At 42.8% G+C, this 23,185-nt stretch overlaps 1 protein-coding gene across 2 annotated transcripts; it reads right to left on the minus strand.

Moving 5' to 3' along the window:
* Nucleotides 1–938: 938 nt before the first annotated feature.
* Nucleotides 939–22,254, minus strand: gsdmeb (gasdermin Eb). 2 transcript variants are annotated; one of them, XM_048261380.1, is made up of 10 exons: nt 22,166–22,254; nt 9,783–10,023; nt 9,067–9,274; nt 7,576–7,750; nt 7,290–7,410; nt 6,432–6,533; nt 4,936–5,063; nt 4,537–4,693; nt 2,868–2,941; nt 939–1,270 (listed from the first exon to the last, which is right to left on the minus strand). In XM_048261380.1, exons 2-10 carry the CDS (start codon nt 9,994–9,996, stop codon nt 1,049–1,051), a joined length of 1,401 nt encoding a protein of 466 aa, XP_048117337.1. In that variant the 5' UTR covers nt 9,997–10,023; nt 22,166–22,254; the 3' UTR covers nt 939–1,048. The 2 variants fall into 2 exon arrangements, with proteins under 2 accessions (XP_048117337.1, XP_048117338.1); XM_048261381.1 differs by lacking the exon at nt 9,783–10,023 and having other exon boundaries at nt 22,166–22,204.
* Nucleotides 22,255–23,185: the final 931 nt, after the last annotated feature.

Consider the following 23,185-nt stretch of genomic DNA (forward strand, 5'->3'; position numbering starts at 1 on the left):
GTGTTCCAAGCACCCAGACGATACACACATGTATCCTTTAAAATTTGTCAAAACGAAGGACCTCGGCCTTGGTAGAATTTGGTAGACTTTGATGGATGCTTGACTTTGGAACAGTACTTCGCCGACACTTGATATAACATCCTTCAAATAGCAGCCTTGGCTTTGAGAAACAGCCTGTGTGCCTTTTTAGAGAGGAGTGTGAATATCTGTGGTGTGTGTGTGTGTGTGTGTGTGTATGTCAGTGCTGATGGTCTCCTCTGAGGAGTGTGTGTGTGTGTGGTAAACACAGTGACATAAAGGCAGTAAATCAGCTTGGCTCATTAAAATAATCAATAAAAATTCATTTAACCACGCTATTGGTGCACCACTGGCATTCAAAAGCACAGTCAATGTCAAGGTAACTTTCAGTCCACACGCACACACACCCTGTGGTCTGCTGCCGGCCTTTTCAACAGTAGAGGGTAATGTTGAAGTTCCTGCAACCACCACTAGGGGGAGCCCATAATATCCAATCTGCATTTGTGCTCTTAACCCTTACTGAGTGGGGTGTGTGTGTGAGAGACAGCACCATTAGGCAGACTGCAGCACTCCTCTGAGTTGTGTGTGTGTCTGTGTGAGAGAGAGAGAGAGAGAGGGCAGACTGCAGCACTCCTCTGAGTGGTGTGTGTGTGTGAGAGAGAGGTCAGACTGCAGCACTCCTCTGAGTGGTGTGTGTGTGTGTGAGAGAGAGGTCAGACTACAGCACTCCTCTGAGTGGTGTGTGTGTGTGAGAGGGCAGACTGCAGCACTCCTCTGAGTGGTGTGTGTGTGTGTGAGGGCAGACTGCAGCACTCCTCTGAGTGGTGTGTGTGTGTGTGAGAGGGCAGACTGCAGCACTCCTGAGTGTGTGTGTGTGTGTGTGTGTTTCCCATACTCCTACTCCTCTCCTGTCTGCTCCTCTTCTCCTTTTCCATCCCTCTCTCCTATTCCACTTCCCTATCCTTCCATCATCCTTCCATCTTTCTCTCCTCCTCTGCTCCTCCTCTTCTCTGCCCTTCTTTTCTTCCCCTCACTTGTTCTCTCCCAAAGCAGCCAATCCTGTGACTGCGATGCCCATAACCAATGGGAGGCATCCTGTCAAGGCCCCGCCCTCTGCCTTCACAGTCTCCGCATCTCTGTGCAGATTGACGCCTGAGGCGGCGAATAGACACTGCACCTGCGGGAAGATCGCCTCCTGAGCCAGGACGGGGTCCACTGGAGAACACGCCCCCTCGGACGCCAACCTTCGCACCTGAGTGGACAGACAACACAGACAGAAGAGTGTGTAAGGAGACACACACACACACAAACACACCCCAACCTCAGCACCTGAGTGGACAAACAGAAGAGTCTGTGTGTGTGTGTGTGTGTGGCTCTTTACAGACTCTTCTGTCTGTCCACTCAGGTGTTGAGGTTGGTGTGTGTGTGTGTGTCTCTTTACACACACACACGTGCGCACCAACCTCAGCACCTGAGTAGACAGACAACATAGACAGAAGAGTGTGTAAAGAGCCACACACACACACACACCCCAACCATAGCACCTGAGTGGTAAGTCTCAGACAGAAGAGTGTGTAAGGAGCCACACACACACAAATTTAATTCCCACATGCTTTCATTAATAGGTACAGTGTGTGTGTGTGTGTAGTGCATGTGATGTGTGTCCGTGCCTGTGCGTGCACATGCGTGTGTGTGTATGGGCCGGCGGAAGGCAATCCTGTGCCCTGGGCATAGGAATATGTCGCCCCCATGTTCATAGACTGTGTGCTACCTTATCCTTCCCAGAAGCCCCTGCTGCAGCGTGCAGATTCTGGATTCTTCGGTTCTGGACTCAGGCTCCCCCACACACTAACATGGCTACTTTCTAGCGCTACTGGCCCGCACAGAAAAATAATAAAATTTTGCGGGACAATTGCGACCAGGCCTCACGGAAAAAACGGTAGCCTACAATTAAGCAATTAGGCTCTCTAGTAATATAAACATATCATTACAGGCTATTATACAGAAATGGGACCATCATATTACCTTAACACTTTATAACCTGTGCACTTTTCTGTATTCTGCAGCCCTAGGTTTTGAATGTCTCATTCATGACCGTTATTTAACCGATATCACTGAAAATGAATTACTTGGTGCTCCCGCATAAACCGTCTATGTCATTATTTGACAATCAATGGATTTTCAATGTTGTAGCCTATAGCCCGCCACTCTGCGCCACCCCTGGTGGTCTGGCGCCCTGGGCAATTGCCCAGCATGCCCATGCCTTCTGCCAGCCCTGGTGTGTAGTACAGACAGTGCATAGACCTCACTCCCCGATACCTTAAGACATGTACTAGCGACAGATACTAAGGGTTTCATTCCCTGACTTTACTTATTCATCTGGCTGACGCTTTCATCCAAAGCCACTTACATACATCAATTAATAGTCTGCCCAGAGCAACTCAGGGTTAAGAGCCGTGCTCAAGGGCGCAACGGTGGCAGCCAGGAATCAAACCCACAACTGTTCTGGCTACCACATGCTAGCGTGGCTCCTTAGCCACCACACTACCGCATGCTAGCCCGGCTCCTTAGCCACCACACTACAGTACCGCATGCTAACCCGCTCCTTACTGCATGCTAGCCCGGCTCCTTAGCCACCACACTACAGTACCGCATGCTAACCCGCTCCTTACTGCATGCTAGCCCGGCTCCTTAGCCACCACACTACTGCCGGTTTAGCCTGCTTACTACAATGCCCCTGCCTTACATTCTTCTTGCACTCACATCACACAATGACTCACTTCACTTTCTCTCACTCACACTCTCTCTCTCACACTCACTCACTCGCACATGCACGCATACACACTCACCAGTCGCTGTAAAGCCTGCAGGACAGGAGGGGTACAGCAGGAAGATAGAGCAGTCAGCCCCTCATCGGACATTTCTGCAGAAAATACATTTACACATTAACACACTCATAACACACTTGGACTTAATAACACATATGTCACATTTACACTATGAATAACACATCTCATCTACACTATTGTCTATGTGACATCTCTCATTAAGTATCTGAGTGTTTTCGCCGTGAGATCAGTTGTGATGCAGGACTGTGCAGTCGTGAATAACAAGAGTACTGAGTCTGATGTTTCGCCACACTATTTGAGGTAAACGAGCACGGTGGTGTCTCATAAGGAACCAATTTGTGTTCCATAGGTCTTGGAATTGTTTTCTGAGTGTGTTTAGAGGTCGAGCTTAAATGCTTGCCCCCAAAGGTTAGCTAATTTCGAAGCGCTGCAGCAAGGGCAGATCTCTGGTTTGATAGAATCAATTTTTGTCTGGTTTTTTGCTTTCCAACACAGGGAGACCCTAACGAAAAACGATTTTGAAGTTAAAAATGTCCGGATTTCTTCTTTAATAAGAACATTCTGTGAGGCCAGTACAGTTACTGATAAGTTAGAACGTTGCAATCAAAATAAAGTGGATTTTGAATTTCTGTGTTCTGTTTTATGTAACAAGGATACAAGGATACAAGGAAGTTTATTGTCACATGCATAAACTTCCTTGTATCCTTGTCTCCTTGTATCCTTGCAACATATTTGAGATGCAGAGAAATAAAAGGCTCATCACAGAATTCATATCTTTGCAATGCGTTCCTCAAGACCTGTGCCCTGGAAATCTCAAGAGTTCTCGCGGGAGCACAATTCAGAGTCTGGATTTCCAGGCTACAAGACCTGTTGATAAGCGTATTGTACTGGACAGACCAGAAGCTATCCACCTCGTCATAATGCACCCTCATAATCGCAGTGTTGGCATGGCAACGCAAATAACTGAATAACCAATTGTTAACACTTACTCAAACATTTCAAATTATTCATATTCTCACCCCTAGTATGCAGATTAGTTTGGGGGCAGCTGTGGCCTACTGGTTAGTGCTTCGGACTTGCAACCGGAGGGTTGCCGGTTTGAACCCCGACCAGTAGGCCCGGCTGAAGTGCCCTTGAGCAAGGCACCTAACCCCTCACTGCTCCCCGGCATGCCTGTGGTTGCAGGCAGCTCACTTTCGCCGGGATTAGTGTGTGCTTCACCTCACTGTGTGTTCACTGTGTGCTGAGTGTGTTTCACTAATTCGCGGATTGGGATAAATGCATAGACCAAATTTCCCTTACGGGATCAAAAGAGTATATATACTTATACAGATGAGTATGCTTTTTGTATGAGTATTGCCCTTTAGTATTTATATATCTTGGATTAATATATATATATATATATATATATATATACATACACTCTTTTGATCCCGTGAGGGAAATTTAGTCTCTGCATTTATCCCAATCCGTGAATTAGTGAAACACATCGGGCGATCGGGGAGCAGTGAGGGGGACACTTGCTCAAGGACACTTCAGCCATTCCTACTGGTCAGTGTTCGAACCGGCAACCCTCCGGTTACAAGTCCGAAGCGCTAACCAGTAGGCCATGGCTGCCCCAATAATCCAGTCAGATTGAAATCTCGGATTAACAATCCCGGGGACTCACCGTCCAGCGCGCTGACCAGCAGGTGTGTGGCGGAGAGGAGGGCTTGAGGAGCATCAGGCGGGAGTAGCTGCAGGACGGAGGTCACCTGGGCTTTCAGGGTTGGGGTTGGGTCCAGCAAGCGTAGGTCAAGGGTCACATTGCCACACCGGTCCTCTAGCTGAGAGACCAACCAAAGGGCTCAGACAGGGATTGTGTGTGTGTGTATTTTCTGTATCTGTATGTGAGTGTGTGTGTCATATTGGGTTTTCTGTGTGTGTAAATTTCAGTGTGCAGAGTACATGTGTGTGCATATGTGTGCGTGTGTAAGAGAAAAAGCATGAGGGTGTATGTGTGTGCACCTGTGACGCATGAGTACTGTGTGTGTGTGTGTGTGTGTGTGTGTGTGTGAGTGTGTCTCACCGCTTGCTCCAGACTGTCCAGTGCTGCCCGCTCCTTCATCAGCTCAGAGAGCCACTGAAGCAGTGTGGTCCTAGTGCCTGCTGGCTCACAGGCCAGAGGAGATAGCTGTCTGCTCTCTTCCTCTAGATCTGACACACACACACATAATATCAATGGACTTAGAGTTTAGAGTGTATGTAAATGGCACTTGGGGAATAGTCTGCTATTTCATGGCACAGATATAATATCAATGGCCTTCACATCCCTGCTCTCTACAACATGGGCCTTCACATCCCCCTGCTCTCTACAACATGGGCCTTCACATCCCCCTGCTTTCTACAACATGGGCCTTCACATCCCCCTGCTCTCTCTCTCTACAACATGGGCCTTCACATCCCCCTGCTCTCTACAACATGGGCCTTCACATCCCCCTGCTCTCTCTCTCTACAACATGGGCCTTCACATCCCCCTGCTCTCTACAACATGGGCCTTCACATCCCCCTGCTCTCTACAACATGGGCCTTCACATCCCTGGTCTTGGCTCAGGGCCTTCACAGTCGCTGCTCCACGCTTGTGGAATCTGGGCTCAAAACTCACCTGTCCACTCTGGCCTTCTCTGCCCTCCAAATGTCCAACTTGCTACTGTATGCTTGCACATCTGTGTCTTGCTGTTTCTTGTGTGTACATATTTCTTATTTTAATGTTTTGGTTGCACTCTACATTCTACTTTTATTAGCACAACGCAGAACACACCACCACACCGCCATGGCAACAACACTGCCATGGAAACTAATATGACACCTGATACATGTGAAACTAGGCCAGGGTACAACAGGCAGACAACCCACAGGAGGTGTGTGTGTCTGTCTGTAAGCGTTTAACTGCACTGGAAGTACCCAGAGAAAACCACATCCTCGCACAAACACACACACTTCGGCCACATCCCCACGCACACACCCAATCCTCCTGCCCTGTAACCATACTCCATTTTATAACCATGGCCCCTTTTATCTGATCACACACTCACGCACACACTCTCTCCTGCTGCCGTCTAATATAGGGTCTAAGGGCCGCTGTGCCGGGAGAAGGGACTCCACCTCAGTATGTCAATCCACATTTGACATTTAATTTGCAAATCAATAGCAATATCTCGCCTCACAATTGCCTTTTATCTAGTGCATACATTCTGTATATTTTATGAATGACCTCTTCGACATATTCATACGACATTTTCAAGCATTTAACTTTGGGTAGAACAAATATGTTTCTTGTAATATTCAGTCTTGCAGAAATGCCTATTAAAGAAAAACAGTTTTGGATTCTTTTTTTGGGTCAAAACGTTAATTACGGAAATAAACACACAACACACACCCTGATCAAGTATTGAGTTAGAACACTTAAGGCTTCTGCCTAACACACACACACTGGTTGTAACGGTCAACAGGGATCCTGTGTGTGAGCGTATGGGAGCATCTGGCTAACACACACACACACACACACACACACACTGGTTGTACCGGTCAGCAGGGATCCTTTGTCTGAGCGTATGGGAGCTATGGACACGGTGTCCACGGAGTCGGACTCAAAGCCTCCCTTTAAGTCCTGCAGCAGACACAACTCTGGAGGGGAAGGAGTAAAATACACACACACACACACACACGTACATAATACACACACACACACACACACACACACACACGTACATAATACACACAAAATGCTATTTATACAAATCAAATTACACAAAGCTATCAGCCTTATATGCAAACACAACCACGGAAACATTGTTTCAGAGACAATAATGTCTAACGGTGAACATTAACATTAGTGTTCATACCGATCATAACTGTAAGCGTGCTATAAATTGGTACTTCAGTTATTTCACGCTCACATACAACCTCAAGAGGATAAGCCTGTAAAAACTGTAAAGTGACAAGTGAAGTAAAGTAACGACATGATGCTATCCTACGTTGTCAACTCCACTCGTGGTAAACTTTAACTCTACTCTCAGTGCAAGCTCCTGTGATCCCAGCTTTGTGAGATTGTGCCGCGATCTGATTGGTTCATTTCCCTCACATTCTAATGGACCTTTTAAACACTGTGAGTATGTGAATGTGCGTGTGTGTGTGTGTGTGTGTGAATGTCTGTGTGTGAGTGAATGTGCGTGCGTGTATTGCGTGTTTGAGTGAGTGTGTGTGTGTGTGTGTGTGTTCTTTTAGCTTTAACCTTTAGCTCTATGAGGCTGTAGGCGAGGGTGTGTGTGTGTGTGTACATACCGTATTTCCCTTTAGCTTGAGGGTGTTGGCCGGACGTGTGTGTGTGTGTGTGTGTGTGTGTGTGTGTGTGTGTGTGTGTGTGTGTGTGTGTGTACATACCGTATTTCCCTTTAGCTTTAATATCTAGCTCTATGAGGCTGTAGGCAAGGGTGGTGTTGGCCGGGATGGTAAGAGACACGTTACTATCAGCCTCCAGATTTCCACTATGCTTCACCGACACCTGACACACACACACACACACAATACACATCTTTAACACAAATCAACACACGCATGGTTATCTGGATCTTGGTCTGTGTGAAGAATCCTATCAGGCCACTGCCAACTCCAGTTCTTCACTCACGCATACACCCACACACACACACACACACCCACACACGTTTACCTTGATCTTGGCTGGTGTGAAAAATCCGACCAGGCCGCTGCAGGTGGTGGCCTCGTCCACTTCCTCACTCACAGAACACTCCTGCGTGGTGAACACTCGTTCCCTGACCAATCCAAACACACGCCTGCGTCGCTCACGCACCTGCTCCATCAGATCATGCTCCACGTCCAGCTTCCTGCAGCACACGCACGCACCATAAACACGCACGCACCATAAACACGCACACCATAAACACACAGAGTACATAAGTATGCAAAAATACAAACAAGACCTGTGATTCAGTTCTTCAGAGCTTACAGCTGGTATACCGAGGGGAAGTGTGTGTGTGTGTGTGTCTGTCTGTCTGTGTGTGTGTGTGTGTCTGTCTGTCTATGTGTGTGTGTCTTTGTTTGTGTATGTGTCTGTGCGTGCGTCTGCGTGTGCGTGTGCGTCTGCGTGTGCGTCTGCGTCTGCGTGTGTGTGTGCGTCTGCGTGTGCGTCTGCGTCTGCGTGTGCGTCTGCGTGTGCGTGTGTGTGTGCGTCTGCGTGTGCGTGTGTGTGTGTGTGCGTCTGCGTGTGCGTGTGTGTGTGCGTGTGCGTGTGTACATTATTTGTGTGCTTCCCTGACTCAGGTTAATGTTCACCCAAAAGCTTTTGCAGGTGGACAAAGATCACTCTCGCAGTGCTACTACCCTAAGAGCACATCACTCTCACACACACACACACACACACAGTACCCCAAAGTGCCCCAAGGGCCACATCACAAACACACACACACACACACACACACACACTGTACAAGTGCCCCAAGGGCCACATCACACCCTGCTCACACACATGTACAAACACACGCAGAGTACAACTGCCCCAGGGCCACATCACTTTACATTGCTCACACGCATGCACACACACACACACACACACGGAATAAACGGAGAATACAATCACTTGTATTCTCACAAACACAATTCCCTCAGTGGAGTTCTGCTGCAGCTGGGGCACCTCCCGTTCTACAATCTCCTCCACAGAGGAACTAGAGCTAGTTACTGTGGTTACACACACACACACACACACTCCCCCTTGGTCTACCGGCTGTACGCTGTGAAGAACTGAACGTGTGTCCCACAGATGGTGTGTAGATGTATGCAGTTTTTTTATGTTTTATGTGTTTGTGTGTGTGTGTGTGTGTGAAGAGTGAGTGAAAAGTGAGTGACTCTTTAATCCAATCCAACAAGGACTCAGCGTTGGTTGAGCAACAAGTTCAGTGCTACCATTTCTACAGCAATGCCTCTACCACTACAGCCACTGTGTGTGTATGTACAGTATATGTGTGTATGTGCTTGTGTATGTAGAAACTGGCCCAGTACAGTGTGTGTGTGTGTGTGTATATGTATATATATATATATATATATATATATATATATATATATATATATATATATATATATATATATATATATGTATATATATATATATATATGTCTGCACATGAATGTATACATGCGCACTCACTTGTCTTTGGAGTCTCGGAGCAGCGCACAGACATCCAGTTCCTGTTTCCGGAGGGTTCCAAAGCTGGACTGCAGTTTGGACGAGGACTTGCCCTCCAGTGCCACCTTGCCCTCCAGTGCGTTGGCGTTCCCCACCTCCGTCTCCAGGGAGCTGCTCTTCTTCTCGCCGAACGTCCCCGAGTACTTCAGGAAGTCCATCTCCGCCAACACTGCAAACACAGACCAGCCTGAACGTCCCCACAGTAACCTCAGTCCTGTATCTGCCCCTCATCTAACCTCAGTCCTGTATCTGCCCCACACCTAACCTCAGTCCTGTTTCTGCCCCACACCTAACCTCAGTCCTGTATCTGCCCCACACATAACCTCAGTATTTGCCCCATACCTAACCTCAGTTCTGTATCTGCCCCAGGGCCTCATTTGCCCCAGAGCATCAACATTTCAATAGCAGAGGAGCTAGGAAACCTCATCTCATCTCATCTCATGGTGTGCATGTGCGTGCGTGTGTGTGTACCTGGATGGATGGACTGGTTCCCGGGTTGGAGCAGGGTGTTGATGGTGAACCCAGTTGTGTGTGTGTGTGTGTGTGTTGTGTGTGTGTGTGTGCCTGGTTGGATGGGCTGATTCGTGGGTTGGAGCAGGGTGTTGATAGTGAACCCAGTTGTGTGTGTCTGGTGTGTGTGTGTGTGTGTGTGTGTGTGTGTGTGTGTGTGTGCGTACCTGGCTGGATGGGCTGGCTCCCGGGTTGGAGCAGGTCATTGAGGGTGAACCCGGTAGGAAGGTACTTGGGCCGCTGCCAGAACAAGAAGCGGTTCCGCTTGATGACCAGCGAGAGGGGCGAGAGCTTGTCCGAGTCGTTTAGTCGGCGCACGGGCACAAGTGAGCCGTCGGGGTCGACCTCCGACAGCAGGTTGGTCGTGGCCTTGCCAAACATCTCTCACTCTCTCAGTCTCTCCGCCTCCTTTGGGGGTTAGGTAGGTAGGTGTGTGTGTGGAAGGGGGGGGGTGTGACAGGGTAATTGGTCATGTGTTAGCTGTGTGTTTTTCAAATTGCTTAGGAAGGCTACTACACTCACTAATTGCTTAGGCAGGCTACTACATTCTAAAAACGCTGGGTTAAAATCAACCCAGGTTGAGTTGTTGTATGACCCAGCAGCTGGCTTAGGTACTATCTTGAAACTACAAGATATTTTTCTACACCAAACCAGCAAGGTGTGCGTTAAGTTAATGTGGTAAACATACACAGTATTGAAATGAGTGGCACCGGAGCGATGCCTTCCTTTTTCCCCACAGAGGTTATGAACAACCAAGCCTATTTAACATTACAATTACAACATTACACAGAATTTCGTGTTCGCTTTTGGAAGATATCACAATGTTTTGAATATATTTTGTGTTTGTTTTTGTTGTAGGCTGTAGAGCAGTGTTTCCCAAAGTGTGGTCCGGGGACCACTGGTGGCCCGCAAGCTATCCCAAGTGGTCCGCGAGCAGCAGTGTTGCGCGGTCTGCCCGAAATTAAGCGGTTGCCCATGGATGACCCTTGATCACCCAGCGTTATGAGTCATAAACAAAATATTTTAATGATATTCGGGTCATTTGCGGGCGGGTCAGTTAAAATTAATTAAATATTTATTTTCTACAAATAGGCCTAGGCCTACTTAAAATATCACAAGAAGGCTGGCATCAATACAGTAAAGCATCAATAGGCCTACAGTAAAGTCAACAGTAAAAAAGCTGAAGACGCGAGTTAAAAATAATAGACACCCCTTCAGGAAAAGCGATATAGGCTATGGGAAATTTTGGGAAAAGTTCTTAAAGAAGATGACAGTAAGTTATGGTCTATGTAGGCCTGCTTCTTGCGAAGCCATTTAAAAGTATGACAGCCAAAACGGGCAGCCTGCAGGAATAAATGTTATGGCACAGACTACACATCCTATGTATAGGTTCGCGCATGCATAAAAGTTGTTCGTTGTGTTTGTGACTTTAAACAGTGGATGTGCTTTTGTAAAGCTTTGTGCTTCATTCAGCATTATAAACCAGTTCTTACGCTAACGTTTTGACCAGCAATGTATCTCTCAGTCCCGGCGGCATGGGGGGGCTTTGGGGGGCCAGGCCCGTCCTGGAAGTCATCTGTGCCCGCCCTGAACGAGCTTGGCTGCTCCAACCAACCCCAATCCCATAGATTGATTTTGAACACTTATTAAATGTAGGCCTAGCCTATACGTTTGTCAATCTAGCAAGTAGCAAATAAAACTGGTAAAATCTGTATTATTCCGTTGCTAATCAATCAGGAACATTAGGTAAGCCCATCACCTAAATGGAGAGGAGGTTACGTGGGCGCCCGTCTTCACTTCTGCACTAACCCGTCATCCGATGACAAATATAGTTTATCGGCTCAAGCAGGTAGGCTATATCTCATATAAATAGTTAGTAGAAGTATGCCTAGTAGTTTCTGGGTTTGTTTGATAAGCGTTAACCTTTACAGTTTTTTTCTTCTGACCTAGTCGGAGAACAGGGAGCTTACCACTCCAGGGCGAAGTTATCCGTAACTACACTCTATCTGAAAGTGGTTAGCAAATGAACGAGGATTTTGGTTTTATCTCGCGGTTTATTTTTGCATTATTTTGAATATGACTAGCTCTCAACAGCACGTCTACTTTTTCCACACGCATCTCAGTTCTAACACACATATCCCCTCTACGCTCTCTCTCCATCCCTGCGCTGGGGCTCTCTTAAAAGGAGCTGCACCATTTTACAACAATTGCATCTACATTTTCATATTGGAATGTTTTGTCAAGTGTAAGCTTAAACTACCGTGATCAATTTAAGTTCCAGTGCCCCCCCTGGAAAGGTGTAATGCCCGTCCGTGAATTTGTGTCTGCCGCCGGGTCTGTCTCTAGCCTACCTTGCCTCACCATTTCTGTTTTCGAAAGAAGGATGTATGTCCATGGCCTTCAAATCTTATCCTAGTGTTCTAATCCTTGGTGGTTTAGCGTCGTTGCAGCTAGCGCTCTTATTCTCATTCTCTCTCCCACGCCAAACATTATGTTCTGCATGCCTAAATAAATTAGTTTGTTTTACAGAAATGGCCTACTGTCACACTGCATGCAGACTATAACCAAAAGCACACATTTTGTAAATAAGCGGGTCGGATCGCGGGTCGGGTATAATTTTGTCCTAATTAATATTCAAGGTCCGAAGTTCGGGGTCGGGTTGATTAAAATATCGGAGGCGACCCAAGGGCGCTTGTGACCAAACCCGCTCAACACTGGCGAGCAGTCGTGGTAAAATATAATATAGATGAGTTGTTTGCAATATTGAACCAACTTGTATGTAAATCCAAACAGTTCTGCAACACTGTCTATGTAAGATATGCCAGTTGAAATCATATGAATCCTCTGACACAATAAGCAATGTGCAAAGACAATAAGCAAGGTGGTTATGTGACCGCGCAGCGAAGCATATAGGTTTAGTCAGATTTTTTTTTTTTTTTTTTTCTTTTTTTCTTTTTCGCATGCCCAAATTTCCGTCAATGATTCCGGGACACTGAAAGACCGGGTACACGAAAACTTGGTGGACATGTAACCCCACATGGATAGCATGGAACCATCGTTTTTCGTTTTTTGATCTGTAGCCCCCGCTGAATTGGACCCCGAAAGGAGGGTAGGGCAGACACAGTTTTCTGTGAATATCTCTAAAACCGTAGGGGTTTAGGAGGACCATTTTTTTTTTTTGTTGTTGATCTCAAGGGGCCATGTCAACCCATTCCATAACCAATTCTCATTTCATGTATAGCGCCACCTAGATAAACACAAAAAAGTAAAAATGAGGTGGTGTAATTGAAGGTATCTGTGACCTAACATAGTCAAAACTGCACGAAATTGGAAGTGTAGGATCAGTATGACACCCTCTGTATGCACGCCAAGTTTTGTGGAATTCCGTTCATGGGGGGCCACACAATAAATTAATTTATGTTACTATACACCAACTGGCCTGTAGGTGGCGGAGACAGTTTCCTGTGAATATCTCGAGAACCGTGAGGGCCTAGGAGGTCCACCTTTTTTGTATGTTGGTCTTAAGGGGCATGTCAACCCATCCCATTACCACTTATTTCATGTATAGCGCCACCTAGTTAAAAAATTAAAAAAGCAAAAAATTAGGTGTTTTCATCTCAATATCTCTGGCTGACAAGGTCAAAACTGCACGAAATTAAAAGTGTAGGATCATTATGACACCCTCTGAATGCATGCCAAGTTTTGTGTACTTTCGTTCATGGGGGCCTTACAATAAAAATAATTTATGTGTACATTTAGTGGCGATACACCAACAAGGATTCCCGGGACACTGAAAGACCGGGGTACACAAAACTTGGTGAGCATGTACCCCACATGGATAGCATGGAACCGTCATTTTTTAAGTTTTCATCTGCAGCCCCCGCTGGACTGGACCCCGAAAGGAGGGTAGGGCAGACACAGTTCTCTGTGAATCTTTTATGGTATGTTGGTCTCAAGGGCCCACATCAACCTGGCTCATAATCACTCATTTGTGATTTGCCCCCGGTAAAAATGAAAATCAGTAGGATTAAAAGAAAGCCAAAATAAATATTCATCATCATCTTCATGGCTGCATTTTCAGAATTGGCGAGAAGTAGTCGTTTGTCCACTAGATGGCGCATCGTTGCAGTGAGACGTAATTTTGTTGGAAGTTAAAAGTGGGTTGGAAAAAACAATGGGCGCTTCATACAAGGACTGTAATTTACCCCTTGAACATCTAATAAGGATAGGGCGATGTTCACATGAAGTGTAATTCCCATTTCTTATTGAAGCCAAAATAAATCTGAGGATGTTTATCGGACATGCTTGGTTTTTACTGCAGGTACGTTAATCTTGTAATATCAATAAGGACCTAGGTAATGTTACCGTTAGCGTTGGTTGAGTGATGGAGGCTGTCGTGGTCTTTATTGACATATATCCTTTAGTTTATATATCTTTTATGTAGTATCTTTATTCTGTGTAATATCATTGTTTTGTGAAACTGAAGTCTGTAGTATGTTCAGTGTGGGAAAGGAAGACTGGTTTAAGTGAAAGAGCAGGCCTGGCAGAAAATGGCATAGACAAGGTTTGGTGCCAGGAAATGTAAGCAAAACCTAAAGAATGGCAAAACCTAAAGAATGTATGAATAACAGGATGAGAGGGCAAAGGTGAAGTACCATATATTACTTGGTCAGTTATCTGTAAACATAGAGTGACTTGTCTGGGATGACTTGAAGGGGTATAAAGGCTGGACAACAGCCAGAGGATGTTAGCTTACTTAGCTCACTGCTCACTTATCTTACTTTGCTTTCACTTACTTACTTGCTTCACTAATGCTCCGGAGTGCATTAAAGCCATCATCTGCAGTATACATCCACAGTGTGCGGACTTCTTTTGAGTTTGTATTATTTAATGTGGATTTGACACCACATAATTGGCGAGAGCCAGCCAGGAGTTGGAAAGGACAATATTTAGGCATCATCTCAGAGTCCAGGGTTTGGTCAGGGGAGAGGCTGATGCGCAACTTAAACTAAGGTGAGCAACTTTTGCTTAATAGCAGCTAGACTCCTCTGATCAGGCTGTACACTGAGTTATGAACACTTGTCTAAAACGTCCTCCAGTCAAAGAATCTTGCTAAAACAAAGACCAAGGGATTAATACTGCAGATTATGGTAAGCATTTGTGTGTACACTAATGGAAATGATTTTGCATGTGGAAAATCAAAAGAAATCAGAAGTTCTGCATGTGGAGAACTAGGCAAATTCCTGCATGTGAAGGAATACTATAGCCATATCAAAGAAGTTTTGCATGAGGAAAACTTAAAGTTCTGCATGAGGAGAACTAACTCAATTCCTGCATGAGAAGGAATGAGAGAGATAAAAGTAACAGTTTTGCATGTGAAAAACTGAAAGGTCTGCATGTGAAGACCTCATTTCCTGCATGTGGAGGAAATAATACTAACAAGTTGAGTACAGCTGATATCAGGTCTGAATAAGTTGAAGTTGAAACACTCCAAGAGCGAGTGGATGGCCAAGTAAGGCACCTGGTGCCCGGAATAATGTTTAATAATGTTGTGTAAAAGTTGTGGATGTAAAGCTAAAAAAGAGAATACAAAGAAGTGTTACTTGATTTTTAGTATATGTGGCTGGTAGAATTAGAAGTCCATGGCAGAGCATTGGTAAAAGACGTCATATATTTGCATAACGTGTGATTAAGGAGAAGAGGCTGTGTGTGTATGTGTGTGTGATACCAGGCAGAGGAGCTGCTGGTTGAAATAGGAAAAGGTGGGGGCTTGTGTAAACAGAGCAAAGGTATGCTGGGGACAAAGGATGTAGGTCTGAGATGGTTAAGGCATGTTGAACTGGGAAATATTGGAAAATATTTCACTTTGAAAGATTTTTGGGGAATGTTTAATACTGCAAAGTGTTGGGTTGAATGTCTTGGTCTTCCATGATCAAAATATTAGAAATGGTTGATAATGAGAATGTGGTAGTGGGAAAATGGTTTTGAAAGGTTGGTAACGCCAGAACAGAATGGTTCTGAATTACAGTGGGCAGTTGTCCATGAAGTGGAGTGCTACTTGCTGAGAATATAATATTGCCATAATAGATGGGCAAGGCAAAAGAGGAATAGCTTCATTGCTTGACACTGAGGCTGTCATAGTCACTTTGACCTTTTAAAATTTGAATTGGCAATAATGAGAGATACAGAAACAGTTCTGCTAGTTTTTGATTTTCTTTAAAATACTCTACAGTTCTATATTAAAAGATTTTCATGATACTCTATAAAAGGCAATGATATTAGTGTTTACATACTTTAGTCATATAGCTTACGTGTATAAATAATTCACTATGGTAGTAGTCCCATAATGTATAGTGTATTGGTTGGTTTATAGTCTCTTTAGGTTTCTGTTATGCTTAAAAGGTCATTTCAAGTTAGCCTTGTTTATAATAAGAGTATTATTACAAGTTAGAGAGAGTTAGTGGGAAAAAATCACATCTGTGCTATGCTGTGGATGAGTAGGCCTACTGACAGATGCATAAAATAGGCCCATCATGGTTAAATATAGAGTTTTAAGATCCAGGATTTGGGATGAACGCTGATGGCGGTTCCAGGTGTTGGAAAAGTGTTGTTGTGTCCAGTGTTGACTAAGATATATTATGTATTAGTAGTAGTAGTAAGTTGGCAATTGATAGGTTATATTAGTGGTAGCCTACTAATGATATACAATATATTAGCTTATCAGTAGGTGGTAGGTTCAACTGTTAAATTAGCATTGTTAAGGATATGATAATTATGATAGTAGTATTAATAATAGGTCTAAATTAAATAGCTTAGCTATTAGCATGACTAGGCTAGGTTTGCATAGTATTATTAGGCTCAGATAGCTGTTGGCATTATTAGGCTAAAGCTGGGTCAGCAACTGGCATTACTACACTGGATAGCAGTATTGAAGTTAATTTGGTTCATGGTAACATTGTTTAAGCTTAGGTATGCTTTAGAAAGATTTTGTGATGGATTATAGTTCATGGAGGACCACAATGTTATTGGGGGAAAATAATTGAATTTAAGACTCCTTTGGATAATGTTCTAGACATATACAGGAACTCCATAAGGTTTATCAATAACTCACATTGCAGTTATATGTCTGGTGTATTGTGGTATGTGTGTCATGAGTATGTGTGTTATGAGTGAACACCTTGTGGTGTTATGGGTGTTAATATACAATAAGATCAGGTATTGTTTCCATGTACATTTACAGTTAAAGGTACAGGTGACTGTTTAGCTCTGAAGAGGTGGTTTGGGCAAGGTCATTTGGTTTTAGAGCTGTCCTGCTATGTGGAAAAGGTTTATGGCTATAGGCTATGGTTATAGCCTTCCCACATAGTCCTGTTTTTGTTAAGAGTTGGAAAAGGGGTTTTGTATTGTCCACATCACTGGTTGCATAAGCCAAGATCAACTGACATATGATAATAATCAAAAAAATGGTAAATTTGAAATAACCTGACACTGAAATAGACTGACTCTGACTGACTTAAAACGTTTTGGATTACTACTTTATATTTAACAATCTAGATGATGGGGATATTGATGGTTTCAGAAGATCTCTGGGGTTATTTAGTTTCTACCTGTCAAATGGGTTGAAGAATCATATGGTATAAGGCAGCAATTGTTGTTAGCACTGGGGGGTTATTTGATGGAAAGTGGTGCTAAGCTGCTTGGCCCTAGAGTATCATTTGTTATTTGCATAGCTATATTATAATTTAGATAATACTGTTATAATTAAGTTAATTAATAGGGTTATATGGGGTGTTAGTTAATTTGCTGTTGGGGTTTTATGGGAGCTAAGTACAGAGGGAACTGAGTAGTGACTCCCTTAGCAAAATTAGTTTGTGAAATGTACTGTGGGTCTATTTATTTCTAACTAAGAATATGCATAGCTTAAAGTTTTTGTGTAAAAATCATAGAAATGGGAAATTGATTTGTACTTGGTATACATAAGGGTTTTAAGTATATCTAGCCTACACTTATACTTAGATTTATACTTAGAGACTGTATATGTAGTATAGTATATGTATACTGAAGGAAAGGTTTAAGGATACTTATTTACCTATAGCTAGAGGTTGGATAGATAGATGGATGCTTTATTTATCCCAAAGGGGAAATTCAAGAATGAATGTTGAATGTTGAGAGGAGGTATGATAAGGTATGATAAAGTTAATTTCATAAAATTAATTTAGTAAATTTTAATATTACACTTTTGATAAAGTTACAGTGCTAAAGGATATTAAAATACATGGAGACAATTAACTGGAAGTATGTTTTGGTGGTGAGGAATGGCATAATATATTAGACCATTCACTTTGGAATGCAGCATATGGACAGTAAGAGCTTCAAAGTTATAGAATTATATAAGATAATTACTCTAGTAATGTTTAGAGAAACTGGGTAAGCTGACTAATGGTAAAGGGAATGCCATGGTCAACCAAGTAAGTATGGAAATTTGATAGTCACCTATAAGGTAATAAGTAGTGTTACAGAAACCCCAGGCTAAAGTAAAATGACTTAGTGTAAAGTGCAATTCCCCATTCTGATAGTTAAAGAGACCAAAAGGGATCAGTTGGTAAACAGTACAATGAAAAAGTGTTGCAGAAAAGTGGTTGAGAGAATGAGGAAATATACAGATTTATGGCCTATACAAGAATTAATGGATTTAGCACTGTTACAAAGGTCAGGGATTACATGAAAATTGACAATAGTGGAGCTATAACAAGAATAGGTCAGTCATAGTGGAAATAGTAGGAGAAAGAGGTATTTAAAATGCTCAAAAACATCTTGACATCTTGATAGATTAATACAATAGGAGATAAGAGGCAGAAGTAAGGAGATGACTTGGGAGTGAGTGACCATGACTGTAGGAATAATAATAGATGCAGATGTTATAGGAAGATATAAGGGATAAAATGTACAGTTAATGGTAAATTACAAAAGGGCAAGATAAAGTAGATGATAGATAGAGAGTAATCTAGTAAATACTACAAGCTGCCTGCAGCATGATTTCCTCATCCCCTCCAGCTAAACAGTAAATGTAATGCTGCCTCTTATATCTAAGGGGGGAAAGGCTCATTACCAGCCGTGTGAGGACATGCTGATGTGCAGGGGTTAATCCAAGTACTCCCTGTCCTGACTGAGTTCTGAGCAAGTTCAGCACAACAGTGCTGAGCGACAAACTGAAAAGAGATAAGGACTCTGAGGCCTTTGTTAAGGCAACAGTGGCAAGCTGGAGAGCAAAAGAGGGAACTTGGAAGTGCAATGGAAGCGCTTGCAGCATCAAAAAGACAATACAGGCACCTATGGTGACCTAAGGCTTCAAGTCTGGGGAAACCAGTAGCAGCACCATCCTCAACACTATGGCAGTAGGAGCAACCATCACAGGTGTTCCCAAACCTGTCAGTTTACTGGCCTATGGATACCTATTATAGTGGGCACAGTCAAGCCCATGGCAGCCACAATCTTCAGACAAGATGGGAATAACTAAGGCAGGGGAGGCAATTACAGAGGAGACATCATGTGAGAATGGACATCTGAATCAAGACAATCATCAGTTTGTTTTGACTGTCAAAGAAGTGGACAAAAGAAACAGGACAGGGAGAGGGAGGAGACACCCAGGCACTGAAGGATGAGCCCAACGAGCATGCCTTCCTCTTCCCTTGTGAAATAGCATAGTTTTAAGGAGGCCTAGAAAATTCTACAGGAGAAGGGGTATACCAATACTATCAAAGGGAGTTGATGAGGAAACCATGATGAGGGACTATCTTATGGGTGAGCCCACCTGATACCCAGCGATGCCCTGACTAGGTACAGAGAAGGTAGTTAAGACATCTCAGGGTAAGTAGGTAAATACTTTGTTAAGCAAATTTAAAGTATGATTACTCTTATTCTTACCTTTATTATATTTTTATTGTTATTTTGAATAGAAGTGACTACTATTTAATTAATTGTAAATGCAAATGTTTTGATCAAATTAAGTGACAAAGTGATAACACTGCTATTTCTAATGTCAAATGACACTCCATTAATTTTTCAGGATAGGTGGTGGTGTAAGTAGGTAAGACTAACTTGACTATGTCCTAGGGACTGTTACATATTACAATATTACCTCTAGATCATGGGAGTTCCCTAGTGGTCACTCACACTCAACAAGTCTAAGGAATAGAATGATTTAGCTTTAATGGGAAAAAATAAAGTTTGTAGAAATATTGAAATGATGTAATATCTGCTTTACATGTAACTAATGTGAAGCCAAAAGATCTTACGTACTATACTATAACATTTGATAAAGAAAGCAATAGATAAAATAAAGAAAGCAGAGAAATAGGATTGATAGAATAAGAAAATAGAACTAGGATTTACTAATAGTTTAGATAGCCTAGATAAAGTAGTATAGGGTTAGAATAATTAGGAATAGAGGTAAGCTTAGTTTTTGAAGAATAAAACATTATAAAAGTCTATGACATGCAGAGAAAATTGGAGTAAGGTATGTTGAAGAAATGATGAGATTACTGTATGTCCTAGAACATCTAATTAATATAGCTTACATAATAACCAGTCTTAAAGTAGTATCCCAAATTGACAATAAGTAAAATAACAATGCTTATAGGGAAATTTGTTTAAAAAAAAAAAAAAAAGAGAATAGATGGAATTAGGATCATCATAAGTCATTGTCAGAAGATTAAAATGTTTTATTATTTCAGAAATAGAAAAAAAAAAGTTGGTGGAAAGATGTTGGTCTTCATGGAAGGAATGGAGGTCCACCAACTCTATTCTGTTAATCACAGTAACAAAGGAACCCCTGGTAGAGATGTTAAATTGTATGATTTGTTACATTTGTTACCTTGGGTTACAGATTTTTTTTAATTTTTTTTTCACAAGTGAAATGCCGAAAGAAGACTCAGGTAACACTGTCATTATTTGATTAATGTTTTTTTAGTTGAACGTCCCTTTGGGAAAAAAAAAACCAATAATGAGTCTGCTGAATACCATAACTGTAAATGAAGGAAATTTAATGGTTAGTGGCATTTATATGATACTAACCAGATACTTTCCCAACAGATACAGTACTTGATTCATACAGTGGACTAAAAACTGCGTGTAAATGAGGATGGGAATTATTAATAGTTTGGTGTTACTTTGTTTTCAGAGAAGAGGCCATATAGCATGTAACCTATCTTCATGTAGAATCTAGAATATTATAGGACTTCCTCATTTGATGAATTTATGGGAATGGGGAAAGCATAGTTTCATCAAGGCCCATTTGGACATGTCTGTTATTTGCACCACTGGTTAGATGTAAAACAGCATTTTGTTTTCAGACTAGGCTACTGTTACTTAATTTGTGCATTAACAATAACGTTTCAGACTACTGTTACTTAATTTGTGCATTGACAATAAAGTATTACATGAACTAAAGATGACTAAAAATCTTATGTAGAAGAAGAAACATTCACAAAAAAAATCCATCCATCCAAAAATGACCTTTGTTTTTGATAGCTGTTGAAAACGGCATGGAACTGACAGAGATGTTTTTGTTTATAAATACATAAAAAATAAATAAATAAATAACATTATGCTGATACCTTTTGCTTTTCCCAAATACAATGTAGCCTACAGGTGTAAGTGACCTTTCATCAATCCAGTTGCAATGGATGAACTGTGATGAACTGCCCTACTTGTGATTGTTTAGAGATTTTAAAGGTTTTATAACAATTCTACATCTTCTTTGGCTATTCTACAATCTATTCACCTTTTCAGCACCAGTAGGGTACTTTCTGTGCAGCCGCACACACACACTCAGGCATGCCAAACAAGCATACACAAAAGTTTCAAGAGTGGGGGATGGAGTAAAATATGGAGACAAATTGAAGTGTGATTTATTTTCGCGGAATGGATGTACAGGACTGAGCGGCGGTCATATTTTGTACCGCTATGCGGTACATCTAGTTATGTAGGCTATAATATACTGTTGAAGTAGGTCTAATCTTTTTTTTTTTTTTTTTTTAGCTAGGTAGTCCGTGCGTTTCTTTTTTATTGGTAAAGTGGTCCTTAGTCTGAAAAAGTTTGAGAAAAACTGCTGTAGAGTAACTAGATACTAAGTAGATATTTACTCCAAAAGAGCCTAGTATGTCTGAGCAATCTCTCTCTCAAAAAAACACGAATATATGCTTTGCACACAATCATCTCCACATTAATTTGTGTTACATGAACACGTCGTGAAAGATGCAGTCAACGTAATAACGAATTTAGACAGGAATGAACTTTAGCAAACAACTTCGAGTAGCAAATTAGCCAGGAATGCATGAGAGTCCACCACAGAACACGATTACTATCGTGAATACAATCTGGCGAAGAGCAGAGTTGCCTTTCTGTCAGTCGCTGTCACGCAGCGATGACATCCTTAGAGTCGAACAACAACCATGAGTGTCTTCCCACGAAAGAACAAAAACTAAAAACAAAACAGCGTGTGGTTTAATGATTATGTGTTCGTGGTATTTTAAGGAGACAAAGCACTTACCGTTGAACTATAGCCCGGTTTGACGCTCTTCGCTTCAGTACACACACGGCACGCTCCTTGAACACTGTAATGACCAGTCTCGAGAAAACATGAACGACCCACACACTTGCCCCGCCTGCTTTCACGTGATTGGCTGACATTTGGACTGCACCTTGTTGATAATAGCAAAGATCCGTCCATCATATTTGCAAAAGAAGACATAGTCTGACTGTGAGTGGAGACAAAGAAACCGTCAACCAGCTCTCTCAGACGTGGCTCTGGGTCGGGGGATTTCACAATTCCAGTGCAGTATGTAGGCGACATTGTAAGTAAACGCCATGACAGTAACAGTAGCCTATGTTCGTGAGTAAATCTTCTTCACAAAGACTTAGAGAATAAAAATTGAATCTGAACATCCCAAAGTAAAACGATAACGGGGCGTGGCTCCGACAGCGCCGCGTGCCAGGGGACAAAGAGTGCCAAAGGAATCTGAGGCCGACTTTTTATTTTGATTTAGTGTGCACTATTAGTCTGGATCTGTTGGATAAGTTTGAGTTTGGCTGTTTTGAATTCAGTCTTTTCAAATACTGTCTGGGTAGTGTGGAACTGGAAGTTGTTTTTTTGAAAGACTGCAACCAAAATCTGCCAACTTCAACTTGGAAACTTTAGAATTTTGGGATGTGTGTTGGTCATTGTCTGGGCAACTTTAGAATGTTGTGTTTGTAATTCATTCAACCCTCAATGGCACAGTCCCGGCGTCATGGGGGGGCTTTGGGGGGCCGGGCCCGTCCTGGAAGTCATCTATGCCCGCCCTGGACGAGCTTGGCTGCACCAACCAAACCCACTTCCCCAATCCCATGGATTGATTTTGAGCCCTAATTAAATGTAGCCTAGCCTATATTATAGGCTAAGTTTGTCAATATAGCAAGTAGAAAACAAAACTTCTGTATTATTCCGTAGCTAATCAATCAGGAACATTAGGTAAGCCAAGCTATCACATAAATGGAGAGGAGGTTTTAGTGGCGCAGTCTACTTCACTTC

The sequence above is a fragment of the Alosa alosa genome, chromosome 13 (genome assembly GCF_017589495.1).
Source record: "Alosa alosa isolate M-15738 ecotype Scorff River chromosome 13, AALO_Geno_1.1, whole genome shotgun sequence".
Lineage (NCBI taxonomy): Eukaryota > Metazoa > Chordata > Actinopteri > Clupeiformes > Clupeidae > Alosa > Alosa alosa.